The 11743-nt window shown below is 37.8% G+C and overlaps 1 protein-coding gene across 1 annotated transcript in view; it reads right to left on the bottom strand.

The window, feature by feature from the left end:
• The window catches only part of Mcmdc2 (minichromosome maintenance domain containing 2), a 46177-nt gene that overhangs the window by 20244 nt on the left and 14190 nt on the right, over positions 1-11743 (bottom strand). The window contains 3 exon segments of the mRNA XM_013034473.1: positions 3699-3878; positions 4419-4585; positions 10343-10548. Of these exon segments, the coding sequence (XP_012889927.1) occupies positions 3699-3878; positions 4419-4585; positions 10343-10548 (553 nt within the window).

Genomic DNA, 11743 nt, shown 5'->3' with positions numbered 1-11743 from the left:
GGGAAGGTGGCTCAGTGGTAGAGCGCTTGCCTTGCATGCATGAAGCCCTGGGTTCGATTCCTCAGCACCACATAAGCAAAAAGAAAAAAGCCGGATGTGGCGCTGTGGCTCAAGTGGTAGAGTGCTAGCCTTGAGCTGAAGAGCCTGAGGGACAGTGCCCAGGCCCAGAGTTCAGGCCCCACGACCAGACCCACCCACAAAAGAAAAAAAACATTCAAAATCAGTTAATGCAAGCTAGCAGATCCATAGGCTAAAGGAGAAAAATTACATAGCAGAATAATAGATTCAGAAAAAAATCATTTGACAAAATCTAACATTCATCATAAAAGCTGTCATCAAACTAGGAATAAAAAAACCTTCCATATTTTATATGGTCATGTATACATAGCTATTGTGCTTTTGTGATCCTCTGCTAGGACCTTCCTAGACATATACTAAAAACGGTGAAACAAAGGACCAAGGGTGAACCAAGGGTGATAGAAGACACTATGTTGGAACTGAACTTTACAACTTGGGAGGAGAACCAGGGGAGAGAAAGTGGGAGGAAGATGAGGGTAAGGGTAACAATGTTCGACAATAAATGTACTCATTACCTTGCTTATATAACTGTAACCTCTCTGTACATCAACTTTACAACAAAATTAAATAAAAAACTTCCACAATTTGATTTTTAAAAATCAACAAAAATGTATAATTAACTTTAGTGGCTTTTGTTGTTGTTGTTGTTGTTGCTGGCTATGGAAGTGGGGCCTGAACTCTGGGCCTCTGCCCTGTCCCTCAGATCTTCAGCTCAGGGCTAGCGCTCTACCACTTGAGCCATAGCACCACTTCTGGCTTTTTCTGCTTAGGTGGTACTGAAGAATCGAACCCAGGGCCTCATGCATGCAAGGTAAGCACTCTACCACTGAACCACCTTCCCAGCCCTGAAGCTTTAGTGGCTTTGCTACTAAAATGAGGAATGTGCAAGGATATTCTCTCTCACTACTGCTCTTCAAATTGTGCTGAAAGCTAATTCAATAAGATCAGAAGAAGAAATAAACTTGTCCTAATACAGTCATGTACTAGCATAATGCACAGCAAATGCTGAAGTGGTGCATTTACACATTCAATTTCTGTTCTTATTTATACAACAGAGAAATGTTTGATATAATTTTCAACTCCTAAAATGTATACAATGTTTTCTCCTTTGGTGGGAGAAAAGTCTGAACACAGGCTGGGGTATAGCTTAGTGGAAAAGTACTTGCCTAGCAGATACAATATCCTGGGTTTGATCATCAGTACCAGAGAAAGAAAGAAGGGAGGGAGGGAGAAGGAAGGGAGGGAAGGAAGCTTAAACTTAAAGCATTTGCTAGGCAGATGCTCTACCAAATAACTCACACCTCTAGCCCTGTATAACAGCCTTCACTGTTAAGTAACACTTCATACTAAAAAGACTGTTAAACACGTGAAAAATAATTTGAAAAAAATATTGTTTACCTGATTGAAGTTGTTCGAGTTTATCTTTTTTGTGAGAAGCTATGTCTCCTATAAAGCAGATACCACCTTTAGCTAGCAAAGCACTGCCTGCCTGAATGCTAACTGCTCCAGTTCCATATTTATTTTTGGATAGAGTAGGAAAAATTTCAGTAGAGACAGGATGACGAATACCACGGGGAGCAAGGTTTATGCTAAAATTCAAAAGTCTAGGGAGAAAATAAATTATTTATTATTACATTTTATTAGATGATTTTCAGAAGTTATAATGTGTTAACTACTACACAATTAAACTACATCCAACATTATTGAGCATTATGAATTTTGTGCTAGGGATAAAGACATATATGAGTGCTGAGTGCTTGTGGCTCACACTTGTAATCCTAGCTACTCAGAGAGGCTGAGGTCTGAAGATTGTGGTTTGAATTCAGCTCACGCAGGAAAGTCCATGAGACTCTTATCTTCAATTAACCAGCAAAAAGCTGGAAGTAGAACTGTGATTCAGATACTAGCTTTGAGAAAAAAAGCTCAAAGACAGTGCCCAGCCTCTGAGTTCAAGCCCCAGGAGCAGCACAAAAAAAAATTTAAGGAAAAAGAAACTTAGTCATTCATTTGGACAATTCATAGCCTAGAAAGACATAAAAAAAACTAATATATAATGTGATAAGTACTAAACGAATATCTTGAGAATATTCAAAGAAAGTATTGTTTTTCCTGAATAGGTATCAGAGAAAGCTTAGAGAGATCACACTTGAACTGAGCCATTTCTATTTACTGATTACTCTATTTGCACATTCACAATTTTTGCATAGGCTTGCCGGTATTGCATTATGACTACTGATGCCTGTATCATGGAATCTCTTGATACATCTTTTTGGTTTCTAATATCTTTGCTAATTGCCTCAATCTCTTCATTTCTCAAATTCAAATCCTTAAAAGTACTCTTTTTCTTCTTTTGGTATTAAAATATTGATTCTCAATGAATACAGTAAAAATATCATAGTGAAATTCCCCCTTTATATAACTAAAATAAGAAAATAAAGTTTAGGAAACATATACTTTCAAATTCTGTTAGTGAAAGATTAGATTTGTACAATCTATAGCATTTAGCAAGACATTTGTATCAAGTGATGTTTTAATTTTAGCAAAACAACATCTACTCACTTAAGTTAATATTAACATTTTAAATTAAAATTCATTCTATACGTGTGTGTGTGTGTGTGTGTGTGTGTGTGTGTGTGTGTGTGTGTGTGTGTGCTAGGGTTTAAACTCCAGGTCTCACCCTACCATTTGAACCACAGCTTAGCTTTTTGCTGGCTCATTGGAAATAAGAGTCTCAAGGATTTGTCTGCTTGAGCTGGCTTAAGTTCTCAACCTCCTGAGCATCTAGTATTAGAAATGTGAGCCACTGGTACCTGACATACATAGAGTTTTTAAGAAAACCATGGGAAAATTTTTTTTCTCGATCTATTCGGTACTCTTAATACTTAGAGGCTAACTACTCTTTTCTTATATACTAAAACAGAAAATAAAACTTACAATAATGAAAGATTCATTTCTACAATATCCCTAATGTATTTTTAAACTTTTATTTATTCTTATAAGGAAGAAAGGTATGAGGGGGGAAATTTAATAGCTATAAACTTTAATTTCTCCATATTCCCTGCTTTTTATTTATCCTACCTGGATAGTTTACTGTGAACTGATTCCTGAATAAAGGGCTTCAATTGAAAATTCTGTGTGCCAGTTTAATAGCTATGATAATCATTACTAAATCTAAGCCATCTGTTCTTTGGTTCTCTGAACATGGCACACATATTCTCATAATATCAAAATATTAAAATGGATTATCAAGGTATACTAAATATTCTTGAGAATGAGAACTCTAAAGGTATTCATATAATAGAAATCCTTTTGAATAATCTTAAAATGAAAATTAATACTTATTCATACAGCCTATCATAATTTTCTACAGAAATATTCTATTTCAGTTTTCTTTTCATAGAGCTTCTTTAAGCTATGGCAATTTACACAAAAAACCCAACATATTAGTATCACATTCCTTACACAATTGTTTATATAATTATAATCTTAAATAATTCCTATGCAATGTCTCTAATGTATTTAAAATGGGAAATTGGAATAAAAGAATATTCAAAGAGATTTCTATTTAAACTGGAAAACTTTAACAAAGGCTTTTGGATAGCCACTTTGTCAACCTTTACCTTTTCAAAATCTTCAGTTGTGAACTGTTTAGAAGCTAAATAAAGTAGTCCTTCAGGATCAATAGCTTTCTTTAAAGCATGTTTCACAGAAGGAAGAAGTTGGTGGCAAGGAGATGATTCATTGCAGTTTATCAATAATCCAAATGCGTCTACAAGGTTAGTTGGAATCAAACTGCAATCCTATTTCAAACCAAAAAGTAAGTTAAACAGTAAGTTCTGGAATATTCCCAATTTGGAAGTTTCTAATTACAATATCTGAATAACTACAAATTAATCACTACATATAATTTGTTATTTATATTGTTTACAATATCCGAATAGCCTGGTAACTTGTGGACAGCAATATATTTTACTAAAGACACTTCATCTCCCTATTCTACTGAAGAGACACCTGATTTGCATGACTAAAGGAATTACTAACATTTTAGAGCACTGGCTTAGCATTTTTGGGGCCTTGGGTGTGAACTTTAGTACCACAAAAAAAAACTCAAAATAAAATAAAACACAAAAACAAACATTTTCAGCAACTGGGTTGTTACTTAGTTGTAGCAAGTAGTAGGGCGCTTCCAGCAAGTCAAGGCCCTAAGCTCAAACCTCAGTTCTGCAAGTAAGAAGAAAGTAGATAGAAGGAAGAAAGAAAAAGAAGAAATACAAATCATTAAAAGCTGTGGTGAAGTTCCCTACACAAAAGTCTAACAATAAAATAAATACATGCCTTACCATTTGACCAATTAGAGTGTTGGGTTTCTGTGCATTTCTCCTGGAAGATGAATCCATATCAACAAAAGACCAAAAACTGCACTGAACTGGAAAAGTCATTTGCTGATCAGCATCATCCCCAAACTTCTTTCCTGGAATGTATACTGTAATACTTCTGTTCTCCAGAACTAAGACAGAAGACATTTGTTTGTTATTTTTTAATTTTGGCCTAGATGTCTACAAACTAATAACAAAATTTTATGTTAACATAAATGTTTACTACACTTCAGTTAGTGAAGACACAAATAAATTTAATACTTTATGAAAAACTTTCATTAGACCATCTGTATTAAAAAGAACAAAGACAAGAAAAATATTAAATGTTTCTACATCTCTTGACTTTATGAAAACCACCAGGTGAAAGCATGCGCTGGAATTGTTGTTAGGCATCTGGGTAGAAATGACAGAGGATGAAGAGATTGGCCCATATGCAGACTTATAAGAGAGTATGCAATCAATACTTTTTTTTTTTTTGCCAGTCCTGGGCTTGAACTCAGGGCCTGGGCACTGTGCCTGAGCTTCTTTTTTCTCAAAGCTAGCACTCTTCCACTTAAGCCACAGTGCCACTTCTGGCCTTTTCTGTTTATGTGGTACTGGGAATTGAACCCAGGGCTTCATGCATGTTGGCAAGCACTCTACCACTGAGCCACATTCCTAGCCTGATACTCTTTTCTATATATAAAAATTACATACAATGACGTCAAATTCAACACATTCAAAACTAGAGTCTTTAACTAAAGTCCATTCCCCATAGTTCTGCTTGTTGTTCATAATTGGTGGCATACTATCCACTTACATAAAGAATTGGAAACATCTTATTCTCCTTTCTAGCCTTCTGTCATCCTCTTTTGGGCCTTGAATGAAGGCCCTCACTCCCTTGCCTGGACTTTTTGCTCAAGGCTGGCACTCTATCACTTAAGCCAAAACACTACTACTGGCTTTTTGCTGATTACTGAACTCACTGGAGATATATCTCCAGGATTTGTCTGCCCAAGCTGTATTCAAACCTTGATCCTTAGATCTTAGCCTCCTGAGTAGACAGGATTACAGGTATGAGCCACCAGTGCACAGCTTTGTCTTCCTTCATTCTTTATAGCCATTCAATCTAGAGATTTAACTCTATTCTTAGAATTCTACTTCCCAAATAGTTTTCAAATTGACCTTTTTTTTTTTCTCATTCATGATGACATTCTCTTGTGTCTATGTGTGTAAGTCAAAAAAATATTTGGCCAGGCGCCGGTGGCTCATGCCTGTAATCCTAGCTACTCAGGAGGCTGAAATCTGAGGATCATGGTTCAAAGCCAGCCTGGGTAAGAAAGTCAGTGAAACTCTTATCTCCAATAAACCATCAGAAAACTGGACGTGGCACTGTAGCTCCAGTGGTAGAGAGCTAGCCTTGAGCTGAAGAGCTGAGGGACAACGTTCAGGCTCAGAGTTCAAGCCCTATGACCAATTAAAAAAATGAATAAAAAATCTGATATAAACAACTTATAGGAAGAAATTATTTATTTTGGCTCACAGTTTCAGAGTTTTCAGTCTTGTATGGTGGAGAGGATAGAATGAAGTAATGCAGTGTGTATCATGGTGGACAGGAAGCAGAGAGAGAATATCTGCCTGCACCTTTCTCTTTTTCTCCCTTTATTTTATCTGGGTCATACCCTATAGAATGGTGTTTCTTCCCATTTGGGGTATTTGGTACCATGCCATTTCGAGGAGGTTTTCCCTCTTACTCCTCTGGAAATGCCCCCACAGATACACCCAGAGGTGTGCTTTATCTCCTAGGTGCTTCTCAATCTAACCAAATTGGGAAATCAAGGTTAACATCACACAGCCAGGCATTGTAAGTGAAAGTCTGTACCACACTACTAGGGAGGCAGAGGCAGAAGGATCAAAAGTTTGAAGAAAGCTTGGACAAAGTGATATCCTTACTAAAAAAAATAAAAATAAAAACAAAAGGCCTATCTATATGTGGTGCTTGGGGTCAAATCCAGGGTCTCACACATGCTAGTTTAGCACACTCTCAACTGAGAGTATTTGAAACTGTAGCTGGGTATGACTACTATGTCTGTAATCCTAGCTACTAGAGAGGCAGGGATGAGGGGATCATAGTACAAGATCAGCCTAAGCATAAACGTTCATTAAACTCCATTTTATCCAATGGATGGGTATGGTAGTATGCTTCTGTCATCTTTAGTCACATAGAGAAGCACAAGTAAAAGGGCTCCAGGCCAGCCCAGCCTGGGAATAAAATAAAGCTAGACCTTATCTTGAACATAACATAGAAAAAGATGCTGGAGGTGTGGTTCAAGTGGAAGAGCACCTGCTTAGCTAGGCCCTTGAGTTTAATCCTTAGGACCACAAAAAAAAGAAAAAAAGAAAATGATGACAGATTTTATTTACTTTTCCACTGACAGTACTGGAGTTTGAACTCAGAGCCTCATACTTGCTAGTCAAGCACCATTATAACACTGCCAAGCCCTTTTTTGCTTTATTTTTCAGGTAGGGTCTCACTTTTTTGTTTGTTTTTTGGTCAGTTGTGGGTCTTGAACTCTGGACCTGGGTGCTGTCCCTCAGCTCTTCTGCTCAAGGCAGGCACTTTACCACTTGAGCCACAGTGCCACTTCTGGTTTTCTGGAGATAGGAGTCTTACAGACTTTCCTGCCTGGGCTGGCTTTGAACTGTGATCCTGAGATCTCAGCCTCCTGAGTAGCTAGGATTACAGGTGAGAGTCACCGGTGCCCAACTGGGTCTCACATTTTTGTCAGCACCTAGCTTTGAATTGGGGTACTCCTCCAAGATCACATAAGGGGGAAAATACCCAAAACCAATAAACACATCAAGGAATGCTTAACATCATAAGTCATCAATAAGATAAATCCCATCAATAAGATAAAATATTACCACTTGAGATATAACCTAAACATTTTTGGTTTAGTATATTTTTTAGGCAAAGTCTTGCTTTGCTTGGGGATGGTTTCATGTATAAATGAATGTACAGAATGAACCACAATACAACCAACCTACCTTCTTTCCTTCCTTCCTTCTTTCCTTCCTTCCTTCTTCCTTTCTTCCTTCCTTCCTTTCTCTTTCCCAGTACTGGGGCTTGAACTCAGGGCCTAGGCACTGTCTCTGAGCTTCCTTTGCTCAAAGCTAGCACTCTGCCACCCGAGCCAGAGCACCACCTGTGGCTTTTTCTGAGTATGTGATACTGAGGAATCAAACCCAGGGCTTTAGGTATGCCTGAAGCTACCTAAGCTACCTTCCCTGTCCACACCTTGCTTTTTTGTTGTGACAGTCTCACTTGTTTTCCAGGCCTTGAATCCTCCTTATCTCTTCCTCATAAGTCGCTGAGATTACAGGTGTGTGCCACTGTACCTGGCTTCTATATTTTCTGTTAGCAGCTTTACAGTTTTAGTTTTCACTTTTTTCTTTATGAGGCATCTCAAATTAATTATTGCATATAGTTATAATATGAATTAGTATGAATTAAGAAATAAGCTTTTTTACAATGGAGGGGGTAACAATGTTCAAGAGGAAGTGTACTCATTACCTCACTCATGTAACTGTAACCCTCTGTATAGTATCTTTACAATAAAAAAGAGAAATAAGCTTTTTTCATATATATAGCCAGATGTTCCACCATCCCTTGTTGAAAAAACTCCTTTCACTTTGGTGCCATTATAAACAAAATCAATTGACCATATATAGTGTTGTTCATTTCTGCATTTTCTTGTTTGTAATGTACTACATGCCCTGAGTTTTCTTGCATAAGCTAAGAATGCATGGCACCCACTGCTCTTTTTTTTTTTTTTTTGCCAGTTGTGGGCCTGAACTCTGGGCCTGGGCTTTGTCCCTCTGCTTTTCAGCTCAAGACTAGCATTCTACCACTTGAGCCACAGCGCCACTTCCGGATTTTTTTTCCTGATTATGTGGTGCTGAGGAATTGAACCCAGGGCCTCATACATGCAAGGCACTCTACCACTGAGCCACCTTCCCAGCACCCACTGCCCAATCAATAGTATAGCCAATCTTGTCCTTGTTAGTTTTAATTCTGGCCTAACTAGCATTATCATAGTATCAAACCTAAACTAAGCAAAGACATTGTAACAAAGAATATAATAGCTCTAGTGAATAAAAATGCAAAAGTCTTCAACAAAATAATAACATACCAAACTCAATAAGGTATTTAAAAAAAGCTCATCTAGAAGTGGAGCAATGGCTCAAGTGGTAGAGCACTAGCCTTGAGCAAAAAAGCTAAGGGACATGCTCAGGCCCTGAGTTCAAGCCCCAGTACTGGTGCATGCATGCGCGCGCATACACACACACACACACATACAATCATGCACCCCAATCAAGTAAGGTTTATTCCAGGTATGCAATGCTAGTTCAACATTCAAAATCATGGGGCTGGGAAGGTGGCTCAGTGGTAGAGCGCTTGCCTTGCATGCATGAAGCCCTGGGTTCGATTCCTCAGCACCACATAAGCAAAAAGAAAAAAGCCGGATGTGGCGCTGTGGCTCAAGTGGTAGAGTGCTAGCCTTGAGCTGAAGAGCCTGAGGGACAGTGCCCAGGCCCAGAGTTCAGGCCCCACGACCAGACCCACCCACAAAAGAAAAAAAACATTCAAAATCAGTTAATGCAAGCTAGCAGATCCATAGGCTAAAGGAGAAAAATTACATAGCAGAATAATAGATTCAGAAAAAAATCATTTGACAAAATCTAACATTCATCATAAAAGCTGTCATCAAACTAGGAATAAAAAAACCTTCCATATTTTATATGGTCATGTATACATAGCTATTGTGCTTTTGTGATCCTCTGCTAGGACCTTCCTAGACATATACTAAAAACGGTGAAACAAAGGACCAAGGGTGAACCAAGGGTGATAGAAGACACTATGTTGGAACTGAACTTTACAACTTGGGAGGAGAACCAGGGGAGAGAAAGTGGGAGGAAGATGAGGGTAAGGGTAACAATGTTCGACAATAAATGTACTCATTACCTTGCTTATATAACTGTAACCTCTCTGTACATCAACTTTACAACAAAATTAAATAAAAAACTTCCACAATTTGATTTTTAAAAATCAACAAAAATGTATAATTAACTTTAGTGGCTTTTGTTGTTGTTGTTGTTGTTGCTGGCTATGGAAGTGGGGCCTGAACTCTGGGCCTCTGCCCTGTCCCTCAGATCTTCAGCTCAGGGCTAGCGCTCTACCACTTGAGCCATAGCACCACTTCTGGCTTTTTCTGCTTAGGTGGTACTGAAGAATCGAACCCAGGGCCTCATGCATGCAAGGTAAGCACTCTACCACTGAACCACCTTCCCAGCCCTGAAGCTTTAGTGGCTTTGCTACTAAAATGAGGAATGTGCAAGGATATTCTCTCTCACTACTGCTCTTCAAATTGTGCTGAAAGCTAATTCAATAAGATCAGAAGAAGAAATAAACTTGTCCTAATACAGTCATGTACTAGCATAATGCACAGCAAATGCTGAAGTGGTGCATTTACACATTCAATTTCTGTTCTTATTTATACAACAGAGAAATGTTTGATATAATTTTCAACTCCTAAAATGTATACAATGTTTTCTCCTTTGGTGGGAGAAAAGTCTGAACACAGGCTGGGGTATAGCTTAGTGGAAAAGTACTTGCCTAGCAGATACAATATCCTGGGTTTGATCATCAGTACCAGAGAAAGAAAGAAGGGAGGGAGGGAGAAGGAAGGGAGGGAAGGAAGCTTAAACTTAAAGCATTTGCTAGGCAGATGCTCTACCAAATAACTCACACCTCTAGCCCTGTATAACAGCCTTCACTGTTAAGTAACACTTCATACTAAAAAGACTGTTAAACACGTGAAAAATAATTTGAAAAAAATATTGTTTACCTGATTGAAGTTGTTCGAGTTTATCTTTTTTGTGAGAAGCTATGTCTCCTATAAAGCAGATACCACCTTTAGCTAGCAAAGCACTGCCTGCCTGAATGCTAACTGCTCCAGTTCCATATTTATTTTTGGATAGAGTAGGAAAAATTTCAGTAGAGACAGGATGACGAATACCACGGGGAGCAAGGTTTATGCTAAAATTCAAAAGTCTAGGGAGAAAATAAATTATTTATTATTACATTTTATTAGATGATTTTCAGAAGTTATAATGTGTTAACTACTACACAATTAAACTACATCCAACATTATTGAGCATTATGAATTTTGTGCTAGGGATAAAGACATATATGAGTGCTGAGTGCTTGTGGCTCACACTTGTAATCCTAGCTACTCAGAGAGGCTGAGGTCTGAAGATTGTGGTTTGAATTCAGCTCACGCAGGAAAGTCCATGAGACTCTTATCTTCAATTAACCAGCAAAAAGCTGGAAGTAGAACTGTGATTCAGATACTAGCTTTGAGAAAAAAAGCTCAAAGACAGTGCCCAGCCTCTGAGTTCAAGCCCCAGGAGCAGCACAAAAAAAAATTTAAGGAAAAAGAAACTTAGTCATTCATTTGGACAATTCATAGCCTAGAAAGACATAAAAAAAACTAATATATAATGTGATAAGTACTAAACGAATATCTTGAGAATATTCAAAGAAAGTATTGTTTTTCCTGAATAGGTATCAGAGAAAGCTTAGAGAGATCACACTTGAACTGAGCCATTTCTATTTACTGATTACTCTATTTGCACATTCACAATTTTTGCATAGGCTTGCCGGTATTGCATTATGACTACTGATGCCTGTATCATGGAATCTCTTGATACATCTTTTTGGTTTCTAATATCTTTGCTAATTGCCTCAATCTCTTCATTTCTCAAATTCAAATCCTTAAAAGTACTCTTTTTCTTCTTTTGGTATTAAAATATTGATTCTCAATGAATACAGTAAAAATATCATAGTGAAATTCCCCCTTTATATAACTAAAATAAGAAAATAAAGTTTAGGAAACATATACTTTCAAATTCTGTTAGTGAAAGATTAGATTTGTACAATCTATAGCATTTAGCAAGACATTTGTATCAAGTGATGTTTTAATTTTAGCAAAACAACATCTACTCACTTAAGTTAATATTAACATTTTAAATTAAAATTCATTCTATACGTGTGTGTGTGTGTGTGTGTGTGTGTGTGTGTGTTTGTGTGTGCTGGTGTCCTGGGGCTTCAAATCAAAGCTTGGACACTGTCCCAAAATTTTTCGCTCAAGACTAGTGTTCTAGGGGCTGGGAAGCTGGCTCAGTGGTAGAGCACTTGCCTTGCATGCATGAGGCCCTGGGTTCCATTCCTCAGCACAACATAAGCA

This window comes from Dipodomys ordii, unplaced genomic scaffold, assembly GCF_000151885.1.
Source record: "Dipodomys ordii isolate 6190 unplaced genomic scaffold, Dord_2.0 Scaffold190, whole genome shotgun sequence".
Classification (NCBI taxonomy): domain Eukaryota; kingdom Metazoa; phylum Chordata; class Mammalia; order Rodentia; family Heteromyidae; genus Dipodomys; species Dipodomys ordii.
Note: the sequence above shows the minus strand (reverse complement) of the source record. Positions and strands in the feature narration are given on the sequence as shown.